The sequence below is a fragment of the Lemur catta genome, chromosome 19 (assembly GCF_020740605.2).
Source record: "Lemur catta isolate mLemCat1 chromosome 19, mLemCat1.pri, whole genome shotgun sequence".
In the NCBI taxonomy this organism is placed as follows: Eukaryota; Metazoa; Chordata; class Mammalia; order Primates; family Lemuridae; genus Lemur; species Lemur catta.
The window spans coordinates 28352555-28371430 of record NC_059146.1 but is presented as its reverse complement, the minus strand read 5'-3'; the positions used below and the strand labels follow the sequence as shown (position 1 = coordinate 28371430).

Sequence of the window (18876 nt, the reverse complement as noted above, 5' to 3'; positions counted from 1 at the left end):
AACAAAATGACATATGTTGTATGATTCTGCATATATAAAATATCAAGAATAGGTAATTTCATAGAAACAGAAAGTAGTTTAGAGTTTATCAAAGTCTGGAGGCACGGAGGAATGGGGGGGGTCATTGTTTAATGGATACAGAATTTCTGTTTGAGGTGATGAAAGTTTTCTGTAGGAAAATAGTGATGATTGTTAACTTTGTGACTATAGTTCATTCCACTTAATTACACACTGAAAAATGTTGAAGTTGCACATTTTTCAAATATATTTTAAAACAATTTATAAAAGTCTTTGATGGAAAAATAACCCACCACATAAAACACATTCACTGTGATCAGAGAGTCCTCAATATAATCATGTATGGACTACAGACACCTCATGACCCTCTGTAAGAAAGATCCAAACATTTAGCGACATGAGGCTGACCAGGCAACTGCGGATGCACAAAATAAATGTATTTGCAAAGAGACTGAGGGTTAAGCTGGACACACAGACCACAACACTTCCAGGACACGCATGCTTCCGGTGGCTTCTGACTTTATCTGGCCCCGCCAATTATTCAGAACTTGCTGTGGGGTTCTGATAGGAAAGATAATGGTCCTGTCCCCTGGACAGTCTGTGTGAGGACACAGGGCCCTCCACTAGGTCTCCACACACAGCTCTGATCATCTGGACATTGTGAGGAGGACTCTAGCATGGGCTCAGGGACAACGCAAGAGAATCAGCTACAGAGAGGAATCCAGAGATGGAAGAGCTGGTCAATGAGCCGGAGCTGCACTCCTGCAGGTCACCAGTTCAGGCCATCCTGAAGCAGGACCTCTTGTAATCCGGGCATTCCTGAGACACAGCTCTGTCCTGAGGCTTCCTTCCGGGTGACACATCAGGGTCCCTCATGATCAAGCTGTCCAGAGAGTGCAGCACCTTGGACAGCGCCAATGTCAGCTTCACCCTTCCCCCCTCACAGGGCTCAGAACACATGCCAGAGGCCAGTGAGGCCAGAGATTGAGACAGGGCGAGGGCGACCACAGGGGCAGCTGCCTGGAATGGGAGCAGGTCGGGGCACTAACCTAGGCAGCAGCAGAGGCCCAAGGAGAAGGTGGTGCAGGAAGGAAAACTCAGGCAGGGGCAGGAGAGGAGAGGAGGACACAGGCTCTGTGGGGTGCAGCGCAATGTGGGACAGTGAGTGTGACACCACTTCAGCAGGTAAGACCAGGCGCAGGTGAACAGGAGAGGAAGCAGCTCCACCTCCTCCGACCCAGGACATGAAGTGTGTGGTGCTGTGTCCCCAGAGTCTGGGTCCCCTGTTCTGGCCCCTGGGAGTAAGAAGTGAAGTTGCCTTCTTCTTCCTTCCCACTGTGCTCCCTTGACACTGACCTTCCTCTCATGCCCCTTCCTCTTCCACTCCCTGACCTCTACCCAGTGCTCAGCCCCAGACATCGCTGTCCACCCCACTCACCCCAGGGACACGCACAGTGTAACCTACCACAGACAAAAACGGACAGATTGTGACTCACAGAGCTGGAATTTGATGGAGCTTTGACAATACATAGGCAAGACCCCACAGGAAATGTCTACCTGTGGATGTTGAACAAAACATGCCCCCTGGCCCTGCGCCTCTGCCCTCTACACTTTCCCCGCTGCCCACCAGGGGGCGGCAACGTCCCCCAGCTGGAGCTTCCCCCGGCGCCGACCTCCCTCAGTGCCAACCTCAGCCAGGCAGTCTGACCCTCAACCCCAGTGCCTCAGTTGACTGTGCTCCTGGCTCTCCAAGCTCCCCACACCACACTGTCATCTCCTCCGCCACCAGGCGTCCGCCACCTGAAGGCCGCTCCCCCTGCAGGCGGCTCCCGCCCTGCGCACCTGCGTCCTCCCCAAAAGGGCACTTTCCCTCATGACCTTCTCTCCAGCCTCATCGCCTATCTCTGCACCTACTCACCAAATGCCGCCCGGCTGCGCCTGTCCTGGTCCCTGGGGAATCAGGGCCCAGCCCGGAGCTGACACGGAAGAGGGGCTCCTTGACGGTGGAAGGAAATGGACCAGACACACGGTGACCTGCCCCGCAGTGTGTGAAGACAGGACACAGGCACCGTGGAGGCCGTGACCACCTGACCCCTGCTCTCTGGCACATGTGGGGCCTCGACCCCCCATGACTGGGGAGGGAGGACACAGCTCGACAGGTGGACAGGGGTGAGGGAGGAGCCCCTTCAGCTCCCAGGCTCAGCCCACACCCACCGCCCCTGAGCTGTGAGCAACTTTACCCCCCTCACACACACGGGCTCTCTGGCCACTGCCTGTCCTTCCTCTGCACAGAGGGGCTCGACCAGGCTCCGAAACCCTCCAGGCCAGACCCCAGGTGAGTGAGCAAGGGGAGGGCTGAGCCCTCCTGGCCACAGAGGCCATCAGGAGTCAGCACGGGTCTACCCAGACCTGACCTACTGCTCTGCCCCACCAGCCTGAGTCTTTGAGAGGTGCATCCTTTGGGGTCCCTGTGCAGCTGCCCACCCCCCTGCACCACCCATGGGAAGGTAAGTTCACCACAGGACAGTCAGCAACACAAAACACAGAGGCCACAAAAGATGGTCAGGGACAACCTGGATGGGCCCTGAGTCACGAATCAGCTACCAGACCCCAGGGAGCCAGACAGTGCCTGAGATCTGTCCCTGGTGACCACAGGGCCCACAGCCCCCAGCACAGGCCGCTCCTCAAAGGACAAATGAGAGCCTCACACTCACACCTCCAGGAAGGACAGTTCCCCCTGGGATACCTGGGTCCTGGAAGCTGTGGCCAAGCTAGACCCAGTGAGAGAGGGAGGGTCCCTGTCACTAGTCATCACTCAGCTTGCCCGATGCACAACCTCTGTGTCTCTGTGTATGTCTGAGTCTGTTTTGGTTGTACCTGTGTGTGTGTGTGTGTGTGTGTGTGTGTGTGTAGGTTGGGGTGAGCAAATCCTTGCTGAAAAAGGCAAAGGCCTCAGGAGGTTTCGGAGGCCTGAAATGTGGACAGAGGGAAAGGGGAAAGAGGGACAAGGGAAGCAGGACTGAGAGGGGAGGGGTCAAGGAGGCTTCCTAGACACAGGCCCCGCCCCAGTCCCCTGACCCTGGAAAGTGCTCCTGCCCCAGGAGGAGGCTCAGCACAGAGGGAGGAAGGACAGCAGAGCTGACAGGTCAGACCAGTCGAGCTCAGGAGCATTCCTGGAGCCCAAGCTCTTCTGCACAGAGGACGGAGCAGGCAGCAGAGACCATGGAGCCCCCCTCAGCCCCTCCCCGCAGAGGTCGTGTCCCCTGGCAGGGGCTCCTGCTCATGGGTGAGAGGGACGATTCCCTGCTGGTGGGTGGGAGGAAGGAGCACAAACACTGGCTGGGGGCTCCTGGGGAGGGACAGAGGGCTTCTGTTGGAGCCTGAAGAGGGGAGGGGACAACAAAAGGGGAGAGGAGGTCACAACAGGAAGTAGCATTGAACTGGAATTGGAAAGAAGCTGGACAGTCTCGATTGCTCTGTGTTCTCCAGGTTAATCATCAATGCTCACTGCATTTTGAAAATGGTAATAACTATGTCAGGGTGACGCTTCAAGTAAACATAACCAGGGGCACTAAACATGGCCCTTACCCACCAGTGTCAGATATTATCTTATGTTCATTGTGAAATAAACACCAGGACGTGGCTGGTCCTGGGAACGCTCCCAGTGGGAGGAAGACAGACAAGCAGAGAGATCTCGAATGTGAGGTCAGCTGTGGACAAGAGCCACGGAGGGAACAGGCAGGGAAAGGTCGGGAAGGGAAGACCCAGGGTCCCTAGAGGAGGTGGCCAGGGAAGGTCCCTCCCAAGGACGGCCCTGAGTGTGAGCAGGGATCTGAGGGCAGTGGGGGGTGAGCCGTGCAGACACCTGGGAAGAGGATTCCCAGCAGGGCATGGCCAGTCCAGAGGTGCTGGAGTGATGGTGGTCACACTGCTGACCTTGACCCAGAGGACACACTCACACACTCACATTCACACACAGACCCACAGTCCCCCACACACTCACACAGTCATACACTTACATACACACTGACACACACTGACACACATGCCCCAAGGCTGAGGGTGAAGAGACTCCTCAGGACCCAGGGTCCTTCTTTCCATCCCAATTCCAAGGTCCTAATATGGATTGATTCTCTCTCCTCCCTCCTAGTCCTACTTGTAACCTTCTGGAACCCACCTGCCACTGCCCAACTCACTATGGAATCCGTGCCGCCCAATGCTGTGGAGGGGAAGGACGTTCTTCTAGTCGTCCACAATCTGCCACAGGATGCTCTTGGCTACAACTGGTACAGAGGGGACAAGGTGGACAGCAGCTATCGAATTGTATCATATGTGACAGGCACTCAAGTAAACACCACAGGGCCTGCATACAATGGTCGACAGACAATTTACCCCAATGGATCCCTGCTGTTCCAGAACGTCACCCTGAATGACACAGGACACTACACTCTACACCTCATAAAGGCAGATCTTCAGAATGAAGAAGTAACTGGACAGTTCCGCGTGTACCGTGAGTGATTCCCTGTGACCTCTGGGTGTTGGGGGGTCAGTTCTACTTCACACACACGGACTTGTGAGGCCTGGACTGTGCCTGCCTCCCCCTCTGCATCATGTCCCATGTTGGGGTTTGGGCACTTAGTGCAGGACACACACAGGGGAGACAGACTTCAGAAGATCAGAATCCTTTCCTGCGTCCAGACCCTGCAGACCGTACCTCAGCAGGGGATCGGTCTCAGTTCAGCACCCTGTGCCCTCCCCATGGACATGACCCTGGCAAAGACCCTGCAGGACTCAATCAGGTCCCTATCCTCAACTCCAGGGGCCTTATTAGGCATCAGGGGACCCCAACGCTAGTGGTGGGTTCAGCTGCATCAGCAGCTCAGAGGAGGAGATTCCAGTCTGGGGAGTGAGGAGCAAATGGAGAATTAGTCAGTTTAACTCTAGAACTAAATCACCTGTCTCAACAAGCAGAGTCAGTGTCAGGAATGCCCGGCCTCCCCTTCAGCCCCGCCCCCTTCATTGGACTCTAAACCAGGTGCTTCCTGGTGTGTCCGTGTCACTCTCACAGAGGGTACAGGAGAGGATGTGGCTTTCTTTCACCCTCCACACTGACATCTGAACCAGCACAGGGCCCAACTTGCGACTCAGGAGTTCTCTGATGAAGGAAGGAGGGAATGAATGAATAAATGATCCATAACCTCTTCAGAGACAGGATCCTGGATGCAGAATCCTAGGAAGATCTGACCACGCCTGTTCCCTGTCCCCTCAGGTTCTGAGACCCAGCTCCATCCCTCTGACCCCTGCCCCAAAGCCACCAGGAACCTGTCTCATGTGACTCTGGGGCTTCCCAGCTGTGGGTGGTTTCAGGGCTCCCTGGTCCTGGTCCTGGTGTCTCTGAAGTCCCTGGAACCCCCCTGCTCACTGCCATGGCACATCTAGCTCTTTCTGCTCTTTCGTGTCCCTCATCTTCCTCCCCCTTCATTCCAACTGGGACTGTGCCTGCCCTGCACAGCTTCCTCCACCCTCCAGCTTTCCCCTGACACCCCCACTAAGAACCACTGCATGTCTTGGTCCGTTTGTGCTAACACTGTGGCCAGGCTCACCTCATGGGCAATAGTAAAGGGACAGAAGTTAGAGCAGCCACTCCTGCCAGGCTCCATTATGAGCCAATGTCCCCAGGTCACCAGGATAACGACCTTCCACTGTGTCTGCACCCAGGGCTCTTTCCTTCTCAGGCCAAAAAGTGGGAGAGGGCATGGGACAAGGACGGGTGACCCCTCCATCTGCTCTCTACACTGCCTGACCACGGGTCAGAGGAGGACAGGTCTGCAGCCCCCAAAGCCACAGGCTCATTTCACTGACTGACTCCTGACTCCAGCCTCCTCCTGGCGTGGGGCTCACATCCTCCATGGTTCCTGGGACCTTCCCAGGTGGAGCTGGCCAGACCGCTGCTCTCTGAGGGGTGACAGCCTGCTCCGCAAGCACCTGCATCCCTCATGATGACACCGATATCAGAAGGTGGGGTCCCTCCGATGGTGAGATGCACGAGCCAGGGTGCCTCACGTAGACTCTGCCCAGTTTGCAGAAATTTTATCAAACCTTAGTTGTGTTTCCAAAGCTCAACAGAAAGGAAGAAAGCGTTTCACATGCCTTGTCCGGCTCCTCCCCATTTTGCATAACTATCCACAGGAATCAGGGACCTGGAACTCTTTCTAAATTTATTACCATCACACATATCACTTCTCCTAATTTGGTATCTTTCTCTTCTTATTGCTGTTGAGACACCTCAGACTTCCCTCTGACCAGCTCTGTCCTCCTAACTGCACTCACGCGTCTCTCTCAACCCAGGGAGTCACCGATTCAAAACCAACTGCAGCATCTTCCTGTGAGCGTAATGTGACCTGCTGGACTGCAGAGCTTGGTCTAAGACCTCATCCTGCTCTCTAGAGAAATATTCCTCCCAGCAATTGGTCTTAGATTTCGAGTATTAATAACATTTTTCAAACATGGAAGAAACTTAACTTCTACTATTCCTATCCCATCTGCCCAACACACGAGGTCCATGAGGCCAGATTCCAGCATGTTCTTGCTACCCCCCTTCACCAGTCAGCTCTGAATTTACAAACGTCCGTGTGTATTTCTGAAATGATCCACACACAGTCCTCACCTGCCCTCTGCATGGGGAGAAGGGACATTAAGGACCAAGGGCAGGGAACATGGCTTTGCTCCAAACCCACCGGCTCCTACCTGTCCCCTCACTCTTTTCTAGATCATTCCTTGGACTCCATTCTACCTTTTAGGAGTCACTGGCTCATGTTAGTCACCATCAAGCAACTGGGAAAAACTGCCCCAACCTGTGGCCCCACAGCCTGACTGCTGAGCTGATCTCCAGGCTGGCTCCTGCTCTCCCTGCGTTATTAGTGCTCAAACACCCAGGCCCAGGCCCAGTAACCTCAGCGTCTAAGGACAACAGGAAGTCCCGTCAGTACCCATCTCTGCGATATCTGAGGACAGCCTCAGGGAAACACACCTAGGGGGGCAAAGTAGGACTATGAAGCTCGGAGGGACCTAACACCTGCACATTCCAGGTGGGGACCACAGGGTCAGTCAGGCAGTCAGGGAAGGACCAGGAGAGGTGCCAGGGTGGGGGTGCAGGGGCACTCTGTCTCCAGGTGCTGTGTCCGTCCACCACCCAATGCTGCTGCTCAGTTGAGAAAGTCTGTGCATCTCCCACACACAGAGCAGGTGGCCTCACATTCTCTCAGCCCTCAGATCATCATGCATGTGTCTTGTGACACACACTCCTGCCTTGGTCTTTGTTTTTTGTTTTTGTTTTTGTTTTTGTTTTTTTGGTTTTTTGGGTTTTTTGTTTGTTTGGTTGGTTGGTTTTGTTTTTTTTTGTTTTTTTTTTTGAGACAGAGTCTCACTCTGTTGGCCGGGCTAGAGTGCCGTGGCATCAGCCTAGCTCACAGCAATCTCAAACTCCTGGGTTCAAGCAATCCTTCTGCCTCAGCATCCCGAGTAGCTGGGACTACAGGCATGTGCCACCATGCCCGGCTAATTTTTTTCTATATATGTTTTAGCTGTTCAGATCATTTCTTTCTATTTTTAGTAGAGACGGGGTCTCGCTCTTGCTCAGGCTGGTCTCAAACTCCTGACCTCGAGTGATCCTCCTGCCTTGGCCTCCCACAGTGCTAGGTGCCTTGGTCTTTTAATCACTCAGGTTGGCTGAGAGGTTAGAGATGCCAACTCTGATTGAGGGATGACTTTAGGGGAATCAAAGGTGCCGCAAAGGGCAAACTTCTCTCTGTTATCTGCACAGTGGAGTTACCCAAACCCTCCATCACCAGCAACAACTCCAGCCCCGTGGAGGACGAGGACTCTGTCGCACTAACATGTGAACCTGAAACTCAAGACACAACTTACCTGTGGTGGATAGATGGTCAGAGGCTCAAGGACAGTGACAGGCTGGTGATGTCAATGGACAACAGGACCATCATTTTACTCAGGATCACAAGGAATGACACAGGACCCTATGAGTGTGGAAACTGGAACCCAGTCAGTGGCAACCGCAGTGACCCAGTCACCCTGAATGTGCTCTGTGAGTATTTTCTGTTCCTCCACGGCCCAGGCTGAAGCCCAAATTTGCACAGCCAGAGACCAGGCCATTCAGTCCCTCTCAGGTCCAAGTGCACAGACCCTCAGCCCTGGACACCCAGGCTGGCCAAGACTTCCTGCCTCAGGCAAACCCAGGCCGGCCCAGCCTTGAGCAAGAATAGGAGGGAGGGGCTGCTCCTGTCTTGAGATGCTCATGGTCAACAGCCTGTGATGAGAGAAACAGGTCAGTGTTTCAATGTCTGAGACACAGGTTATGGTTGCGATTTTTTTTTTAAGCATGTTGACCAGGCTGAGAAACAGTGTTGGGATCACAGGTCACTGTCACCTCAAACTCCTGAGCTCAAGCAATCCGCCTGCCTCATCCTCCTGAGTACCTAAAGCTACAGGCATGCACCACCAAGTCCAGTTAGTTTTTTTAATTTTTTGTAGAGAGGGTGTCTTGCTATATTGCCCAGGCTGGTGTTGAACTACTGGCCTCCTACCGTGGCCTCCAAAAGCACTGGGGTTACAGGTGTGAGCCGCCACACATGGCTGGGTTGTAACTTTTTAAACAAGATTGTGACAACATTCAAAGGGACACTGTGGCCCTTCTACAGACCAGGAGCCTCCCCTTTTCTCTGATGACATCACATGTGGCTTTGTTCTCTTTGTCCAGATGGCCCCGACGTCCCCACCATTTCCCCCCCAGACTCCTATTACTGTCCAGGTGCAGACCTCAACCTCTCCTGTCAAGCAGCCTCTAACCCGCCTGCACAGTATTCCTGGTTTTTCAATGGGAGTCTCGAGGAACCCACACAAGAGCTCTTCATCCCCAACCTCACTGTGGATAATAGCGGATCCTATGCCTGTTTCGCCTACAACTCTGCCACTGGCCACAACAGGACCACAGTCAAGACTATCACAGTCTCCAGTAAGTGACTTTCTGAAGGATTGGCATTAAGTTTAGACATGGACTATGTCTAGTGTTCAGAGAAGAGCCATAAAAAAGTTTTCTTTCCCAGCCTGTGTCCTGGGCACAAATGTGTCCCAGGTTTCCCCCTGAGCCCTCCCACTCCATCTCTGCAGACTTTCTGCTCCCCTAGCTTTTCTGATTTCACACACTTGACCTTGGGTTCAGCCTGGGGTGTGGAGAGGGGGTTCCCTCAGCCCCAGAGAGCCCCATCTAGTGAGAGGGGCTTCACAGACGGGAGAGGAGGAAGAGGCCTCAAGAGCAAGTGGCTCCTCTCTGTCACCAAGTCCCTTTCTGTCACATTTTTCTTTTCTTTTACCTACCCCATGAGCTCCAAGGAACACAGGAGGTTTTAACATAGGCTCACATTATTTTTGCCCAAATGAGAAGATGAAACTCCCTTGGAGGAGGCATGAGCATCTTGGAGCTCTGCTCCCTGCTCGCCTGGTGACCGGCTGTGCTGTGACCTCATCTAGGGTGGACAGGTATTTACAAAGAGAGTGAAGGTAACAGCCACTATATAGTATATATAGTGGTGAAATATACATAACAAAATTTACCATTGTAACCATTTTAAGTGGAAAGTTCTGTGCTATTAAGTACATTTATAGTGCTGTGCAACTATCACCACTATCCATTTCCAGAACTTTTTCATCTTACCATATTAAACTCTGTGCTCACTGAAAAGAATTCTCTAATCCTTGTCCCCAGAGTCCCTGGCCCACCATTCTATTAATACTTTCTTTCTATATGTAGTCAACTATTCCGAGCACCTCATATGAATGGAATCATAGAACATTTGTCCTTTTGAGTAAGTCTTATTTTGCTTAGCATAATGTCTTCAAGGTCCAACCCTGTTGTAGTGTGTATCAGAATGGTATTCCTTGTTTAGACTGCATAACATTCCATTGTATGGATGTACCTCATTTTGCCTATCCACTTATCTTTCGATGGACTTTGGTGTTGTTTGCACAATTTGTCTATTGTGAATAATAGTGCTGTAAACACAGGTGTGCAAATATCTCTTTGAATTCTTACTTTCGATTCTTTTGAGTACTTGGCCAGAACTGGAATTGCTGGATCACATGGTAATTCTTTGTTTAATTTTTTTCAGGAATTGCGATACCGTTTTCCATAGGACCATTTTACATTCCCACCAGCAATGCATAAGAGTTCCAATTTTCCCACCTCCTCAAAAACACTTCTTTGAGTTTTCGTTTTTTATCAAAGCCATCCTAATGTATGTGAAGTCATATATCATTGTGGTTTTGATTTGCATCTCCCTAAGTATTAGTGGTGTTGAGCATCTTTTCATGTTTTTATTGGCCACTTGTATGTCTTCCTTGAAGAAATGTCTATTTTACTCCGTTGCCCACTTTTAATTGGAGTTTTGTTGCTGTTGAGTTCTAATAGTTCTTTATATATTCTGGAAATTAATCTCTTATCAGATATACGATTTGCAAATATTTTTCCCTTTCCATGGGTTGCCTATTCACTTTGTTGCTAGGGTCCTTTCACATACAAACATTTCTAGTCTTCATGAAGTCCAATTTATCTACTTTTTCTTTTGTTGCATATGCTTCTGGTGTCATAGCCAAGGAATCATTGCCAAATCCAATGTCATGAAGCTTTTACATGATGTTTTCTTCTAAGAGTTGTATAGTTTTAGTTCTTACATTTAAGTCTTTGATCCTTCTTGAGTTTATTTTTGTATATGATGTTACGTAAAGATTCAACTCATTCTTTTGCGTGTATACTCAGTTTTCCCAATATCGTTTGTTGAAAAGACTACCCTTTCCCCATTGAATAGTCTTGGCACCCTTGTCAAAAATCATTTAGCCATATATACCAGCATTTATTTCTGGGATTTCTATTCTTTTCCATTGGTTTCTCTGTCTGTACCAAACTGTATTGATTTGGCTTTTAGTAAATTTTGAAATCAAGATGTGAATCCTCCAGCTATATTCTCTCTTTTCAAGATTGTTTTGACCACTAGAGTCCCCGAGATTCCATATGAATTTTAGTATACATTTTTCTATTTCTGAAAAAATGTCCCTGGGATTCTGATAGGGATTGCATTGAATGTGTAGATCACTTTGGGTGGTATTGTCATCTGAATAATAAGTCTTCCAACCCATGAAAATAAAATATCTTTCTATCCATTTACATCTTCTTTAATTGCTTTTGGCAATGTTTTCTTATTTTCAGGGTACAATTCTTATACCTCCTTATTCCTAAGTACTTTATTATTTTTTATACTAATGTGAATTGAATTATTTTCTTAATTTCATTTCAGATTACTTATTGTTAATGTATAGATATACAATTCATTTTTAGATGTTGATTTTGTATCCTGCAACTTCATTGATTGCGTTTATTAGTTCTAACAGTTTTTGAAAAAACTGTTAGGGTTTTCTACATAAATGTTTATGACATCTGCAAACAGAGATAATTTTACTTTTTCTTTCCAATTTGGATGTCCTTTTTTTTTCTTGCCTAATTCTCCAGCTAAGGATGCCAATACTATGTTGAATAGAAGTAGCAAAAGCAGGCATCCTTGTCTTGTTCTTAATCATAAAGGAAAAGCTGTCAGTCTTTCACCATTGAGTATATGATGTTAACTTTGGGCTTTTCACATGTTGCCTTCATTATGTTGAGGTAGTTTCCTTCTATTTATACTTAGTGTGTTTTTACTAGGAAAGAATGTTGAATTTTGTCAAATGATCTCATTGATTTAATCTCCTTACTACTTATAGTTATTCAGATTTTCTATTTCTTCATGGTTCCATCGTGGTAGGGTTTGTGTTTCTAGGAATTTCTCCATTTCATCTAGTTATCCCATTTGATGGCAAAAATTATTTCTAGTACTCAAATAATCTTTATTATTTCTGTAGAATTCGTAGTAATGTCTCTGCTTTCATTTCTGATTTTGGGGATTTGAATCTTCTCTATTTTTTTCCTTAGTCAATCTAGTAAAGATTGTCAATCTTTTTTGAAGAACCAAGTTTTGGTTCTATTGATTTTCTGTATTGTTTTTCTCTTCTCCACTCCAATCTTTATTATTTCCTTCATCTGCTATCTTTGACTTTAGTTTGCCCTTTTTTGCAGGGGATGGGGTGAAAGATTTTCATTCTCTCGCCCTGGGTAGAGTGCAGTGGCGTCAATGTAGCTCACTGCAACCTTAAACTCCTGAGCTCAAGTGATCCTCCTGTATCAGCCTCCCCAGTAGCTGGAACTATAGGCATGCACCACAACAGCCCCCTAGTTTTTCTATTTTTAGTAGAGATGGGGTCTCACTCTCATTCAGGCTGGTATCCTGAGGATTGCTCATGCAGTCCTCCCACCTCAGCCTCCCACAGTGCTAGGATTACAAGTGTGAGCCACAGCACCCAGGCTGTTTCTATTCTATCTCCTTAAGTTGTAAAGCTAGGCTGCTGATTCGGATCTTTTCTCTTTTTTAATGTGCTTATGGTTATAAATTTCTTACACAAGATTCTTAACTTCTCTGAGCCTCAGATTCCTCAACCAAAAATTGCAACAAGAGTACCTGCTTCATAGTATTGTTTTAAAGATTTAAATATTAATAGTCAATTAAACCTTTAGGAAAATACGACACACAATGGAAATGTTGTATAAATATTAGCTGCTACTATTGCTGTCATTATTATTAGCGCTGAAGTCAGGTAGTCCTAAAGTCAAATCCAAGGTCCACCTTTCAACAGCCATATGACTTTGGGTAAGTTCTTTCATCACTGTAAGCCTTTGTTTTTATCATTTGTAAAGTGAAAATAATGTATCTCTGACACAGTTATTATACAGGTCAAATGAGATACTCATAAAGTGTTTAGCACAGGGCCTAGCACATAGTAAGTACCCCACAATAGTAGCTAACATTAGCATTAATTGTCAGCCTTGAGCTGACTGGTGAAGGCTAATCCACAAATGATTGCAATAGAAATAAAGAAGAAACAGACAAAAAAGGTATTTTACACGTGTTTGTGTGTGTGTGTGTATGTGAATGGGGGGCATTACACAAAAAACCCACTGGGACATGGTTACTGACTAAATATTGGAGAAGGAAATAAAGGAGTTAAGTGCAAAGTCTCAAGCCTGGTACATTCATTTTCATCCACTGAGATAGAGACATACCGGGATTACACACACAGGATAATTTCTTGGGGAAAATGCCTGTGAGGGAGAGTGGGGCGGGGAGGAGCCTGGGAGAGCCCTCAGACCACACTGCAGATCTGATGCCTGTGAGGGACAAAGAGAAGGGCGTTTCAGGCTGCAGTGCAGCTCTAAGGGAGTTTCTGCAAGGCTCATGGGGCGTCCTGAAGCCAGTCACCCATCAGAGGAAACCAGCGCCTGGCAGAATTGAGCTTCCCTTCACACCCCTGCTGGGAGCCCCTGGAAAGCAAGGTCTCTGTGAAAGGAGGTGGTGAACCCAGAATGCACTGGCCTGGGCCTTCTGTCAACTCAGACCCTGCCACAGAGACCTGACAGGCTCATATTCATGGGTTTGAGAAAAAGATGCAACCACAAAGGCACGGAAAGTTCTAATAATATACAAAAATTGCATGAGCCTTTCTCACATTTCAAAGCCTTCAAAAATATCTGAGTGAAGAAAGCCCAGGATGGAATTGACCACAGGCTGATCACAAACCTAGAGCATGGTAAGAGGAAAAACATTGCAAGGACGGAGTTGGTTAATCACCTCCCAACAACCTTCCCACACACAAAATATGTACTCCTTGAAGGAACAAGTAGAGACTACTTCACGCTGACAGTCGTTTTCCAGGGTGCCTGCACTGTAAAACAATTCCACCTTCATTTCTTCTCCTCTTTTCTTCCCATGTAGGTGGTTCATCACACAGAAATTCTCTGAGCCTCTCCACTGCAGCCATTGTTGGCATTGTGATTGGAGTCCTGGCTTGGGTGGCTTTGATTTAGCAGCCCTGGTATATTTTCTGTACTTCAGGAAGACTGGTGGGTATGATGGCCTTTCCTCTGTTCGGTTTCTGCCAGGCTAACTGCCATGTTCAGGAGAGGGAAAGAAGGTCTTCACCTGTCTCTGGGCCTGGAGCTCCTCCTCCTCCCCCTAAACTCCTGCTTCTCGGCACTAATTTCTGCAGGTCTCTTCTTCCCTCATCTTCATGCTCCCTGCACCCCACTGTCTCCTGGACACGGCTATTTCCCAGGCCTTGCTCATTTCTTCCCCACATTCAGAACATCGTCAGAACCTCTAAATCCTTTTGTAACATCTCCCACTTATGTCGTTCTCTCCATTTCCATAAACCTAGCTAACCCAGGCCCTCAACAGCTGTTGCCAGCACTGCATGACTTCCTCTCTCCAGACTCTCTGAACCCTCCTGCATACCGCTGCCTCACTACCTTCCTGAGAACTAGTTCACCCTCCTACTCGAGAATCCATAGTGGCCTACTCTGGCCTATTCGATAGGTTCAAATTTCTTCTCTTTGCTAATCCTTCTGACTTCTTTACCACTACGCCCTAGTATAATCCCTCATCCTACTTAGATCTATCTCCCTACACAGCCCTGCACTTTCACCCCATACACACATAGAATTCTTAGTCTCCATGCTATGCCTAGAACCATTCCAAACAGGGTGATGTCCCCTCCACTATCTGCACTCTGGAGTTACCCACAACTTCCACACAACCACGAATCTCTGACCTCATGGAGGACAAAGACTGTAGCATAAACTGTGAACCTGGCACTCAGGACACAACCTACCAGTGGTTGAGAATCTTTTGCTGATGACTAATTCATGTGTTTTTCATTTACAAACTTTATGTCCCTCAGGGAAAATAATACCTAAGGCCAAAGAGAATATCTGAGAAGCTCCTGTTCATAATATTCAAATAATTATCATACAAAAATAGAAAAGAATAAATGCCACAGGAAGACAGAGAAATCTATTGGGAAACATGGCTACACATAAGAATCCCCGGGAAACTTTTTAAAAGACAAGCTGAGGCTCAGGCCCAACCCACAAATTCCAATTTAAGTGGTCTGCAGTGGGACCCAGGCATTGATAATTTTTAAACCTTCCCAGATGCTACTGACATGCAGCCAAGATGGAGACCCCACTATTAAAGGTAGGACCTGGGCCTAAATCTGTGGTTCTTAGCTAGGAGTAAGCATCAGAATTACTTAGAGAACTTTTTCAATGTACAGGAGCCTATACTTCGCTGGACCTATTCATTAATGGGCTCCACCCTGAACACAGCAATTCAATTAAGAAACAAGCTAAATTGAGAAGCCACCTTATTTGATATGTCAAATTATATGTGAAGACTTGTCAAATAATATGTGATGGTGAACCTTCTCTAAGTTATTACATTTATTGCTATGTTATTGATATGAGGGTTCTAAAACTTATATGAGATTCCCAGATATCTAACATGTTATCAATCATTATGTCATAAGCCACAGAAATAATCAGATTTCCTTGAGGATTGTGTCATTATCATAATGAACTTGCATCAGATTTTTAATTATAGACATTTTAAGTCTTTGTCGTTCACAGATTGTTGCTTTGATGCTTTCTAAAAGCATTTGCAATCAGCTAGAGTCCAAAATTGCTTCTTCTTCAAGGAGATTTATGGAAAAGACTCTGACAAGTGTTCTTGAATACAGGTTTCTGATAACTTTACGATTATACCATTGGACTGCCTAGGAATTTCCAAAACTTTAATGAAGAAACTGATAGCTTCCTGAAGCTGCTAACCAAGATCAAGCAGGGAAAAAAGTAATTACATGGGAGACTAAATGAACTAATGAGCACAGTTTTTATGACTTTTTATTTGTAATTTTGCTCATTCTTTAAATGTTTTGTTTTCCAGATTTAAAGAAATCTTTTTTTCTTTTATGTTTTGTTTTCCAGATTTAAGGAAATCTTTTTTTCTTTTAAGCTATTAATACTTTATAGCTATTTGGTAAAGTACACTTTGGGAACAAATATACAATCATTTACTTTTTCTCCCTACATGGTCCCTCCCCAGAATTGGGAAACTATTTAGAAGTATTCATATTTGTATGGTAATAGAACTATTTGCATAAATTCAGTATGAATCTGCTCTTCTTGTAATAGGATACATTTGAAAATATTAGTTAAGTTACCAAGGCTTTCACTGGGATGCCGTACTTGAGAATGTACCTAGAATGCACCCATAGGGACTGCACACAAAGTCTGAAGTCTGCCTAGTTTGGCTTCCTAGTCTTGAGAGGTTTTCAAAAGTTTAATCTGAGATTTCTTATAAAAAGTTCCAGCAAACCAAACTTCAAAAGAACGTAAGTGGTCAATTGCTATTCTTGCTGCACTTATGTAAATAACCAGGGCAAGTTTTATGAGACTAAACCTATTTTGCAATCAAATTAGTCTTACTCTGATTACCTCTGGTAGAAATAGGGATGACCATAGAGAGAAAAATTATGTTTCAAAAGAAAAATTACACTACACCTGTTATTCAATTGTACCTCTGTTCATTGCTTTTGAGATTTTATTATCTACCTGTAGACTGGAACCTGAACTCTTCTAGTTCCTCCAATCCAATTTTCTCCCATGGGATCAGTAAGAACAAAAACTGCGGCGTTCCTGAAGCCCTAGAAGTCAGAGCTGGACAGCTCAGTGTAAATTTCCAGGCACAACTTTTGTGCCTGGTGTGTGGGCCACTCAGAAAGGTCACAGCATTTCCAATACCATAACTAGAGACACGCACACTGCAAACCAGGACAAGAAGCCAATGACTTCGCGCTGTGGACACAAGGCTCCCCGTGATAACGATACTCTTACCCCTCTTAATATTTCCCTGCTCATGCCCACCTATTTCATTAGGCAAGATAATGCTATAAGTATAATTTCATAATCAGTAGCTTGTGCAGGTCACTTGAGGGAGTCTTGGATCTGTCATGTCATGTCAAACCCAAATCTTTACATGACCTAAGGGATCCTCTATTCCACTTAGCAAGCAATGTTAGCAGCATCCCTAACACAACAGCTTATTCAAATTGAACGAGGGGTCTCCTTTGCAGTGAGACTTCTAGACTTACTTGTTATCCCTGTTTTAACTTAACCCAGCCATGAGATGCTACATAATAGAGCTGCTACCTACTAGCAAAACAGAGAGGGGTCTGTGCATTTGCTGACACTTGTTGCACATCAGGTATTATCAAGATTCAATTTCAAAAATTAAAAAACGTGCTACTTGGTTAAAATGGTCAGACTCCTCATCTGGATGGTTCTTTGATCTATGGTCTTTTAGTTGGTTTGGTTCACAGGGACCCTGCCTAAGGACCATCCTCCAAACTCTTGGTGTCACTCTCCTGATGGCTGTGATAGTCTTCTCCCTGCTGTGTTATATTCTCTGAATGTTATAAATGTTTGCATGCAGCCATATTTCAAACATCAAGTGGTCTCTCTTCGACTGGAATGACAGAAACTCAAAGAAATGTGCAACTGGGAGGACACAGTAACCATGAATGATGCCTTGCGACTGGAAGCCCAAAATGAGGATAACTGAGAGTAGTACCACTGCCTTAACTTTTGGTCACAATCTCTCCTAGGTGAGAGCCTACTGGCTCCAAAATGGAGTCACTCATGCTAAATGTTGCATACTCAAACTGAAACTTAAGGAAACAGAAAGAACCAAAAAAAAAAGAAGAGCAGTTTTTCCTGAAAAGAGGAGATTCTAGTCTGAGTCAGCATAATAGGGAAGTTCCCTTTGCTTTCACTCTTATGAATAAGTAACCTGAAGTACCTTGATTTTAACAATCAGTTTTCTATTGTTCTGTTCCTCCTTCTCATTTCATAAAACCTGCTGCTCTGCTATTGTGTTGCCCAGTGGGAGCTATGACTATATCTTCTGGAAAAGAAGCTCCCCCATTCGTGAATCACAAATAAAAGCCAATCATATTGATAACTAAATGTGCTGTAATTTTTTTCTTTAGAGACATCTTCAGAGCCAGCCATGGCCAGAGGAGTCCTCACTCCACGTGATCCTGACCCCAGCTCTCCTGCCTCCTCTTCCACTTACCAGGACCCTTCTGATTACACAGGGACACGCAGACAATCCGGCATCTTCTCCCCATCTCAGGATCTTTAACTTACTCACATCTCTAAAGTTGATTTTACCAAATAAAGTAACATCAAAGACCTCCAAGGATGCAGACCTGACTGGTGCAAAGCAGGGAGCACAAACGTGCTGGAATCTGGCCTCATGGACCTCGTGTGTTGGGTAGATGGGACAGGAATATGAGAAGTTAAGTCTCTTCCATATCTCAAGAGTATTATTAATACTAAGGATCTAAGACAAATTGCCGGGAGAAATATTTCTCTAGAGAGCATGATGAGGTCTTGGACCAAGCTCTGAAGTCCAGCAGGTCACATTACGCTCACAGGAAGATGCTGCAGTTGGTTTGGAATCAGTGACTCCCTGGGTCGAGAGAGAAGCATGAGTGCCCTTAGGAGGATAGAATTGGTGAGAGGGAAGTCTGAGGTGTCTCAACAGTAAAAACAAGAGAAAGATACCAAATTAGGAGAAGTGATATGTTTGATGTTAGTAAATTTAGAAAGAGCTCCAAGTCCCTATTTCCTGTGGAGAGTTATGCAAAATGGTGAGGAGCCCGACAAGGCATGTGAAACGCTTTCTTCCTTATCTCACCCTTCTTCAGTCTTTCTCTTTACACCTTGTAAATAAGGAGAGTACAGAGACAGAAATTATGTCCTGAGCCACAAGAGGGGATTCCTTTAGCAACATGGAAGCTTCCCTT

The 18876-nt window shown here is 46.6% G+C and overlaps 2 protein-coding genes across 2 annotated transcripts in view; both read left to right on the top strand.

Moving 5' to 3' along the window:
* LOC123624063 (carcinoembryonic antigen-related cell adhesion molecule 6-like) overlaps window positions 1-18876 on the top strand; it is an 83851-nt gene that overhangs the window by 32143 nt on the left and 32832 nt on the right. The window contains exon 2 of the mRNA XM_045531613.1: window positions 4169-4197. Coding sequence (XP_045387569.1) covers window positions 4169-4197 — 29 coding nt within the window. The remainder of the gene's footprint in view (window positions 1-4168; window positions 4198-18876) is intronic.
* On the top strand, window positions 3116-18266 carry LOC123624064 (carcinoembryonic antigen-related cell adhesion molecule 6-like). Its single transcript, XM_045531615.1, has 6 exons — window positions 3116-3304; window positions 4169-4528; window positions 7841-8119; window positions 8792-9046; window positions 13944-14071; window positions 18055-18266. Exons 1-5 carry the CDS (start codon window positions 3241-3243, stop codon window positions 14033-14035), a joined length of 1050 nt encoding a protein of 349 aa, XP_045387571.1. The 5' UTR covers window positions 3116-3240; the 3' UTR covers window positions 14036-14071; window positions 18055-18266.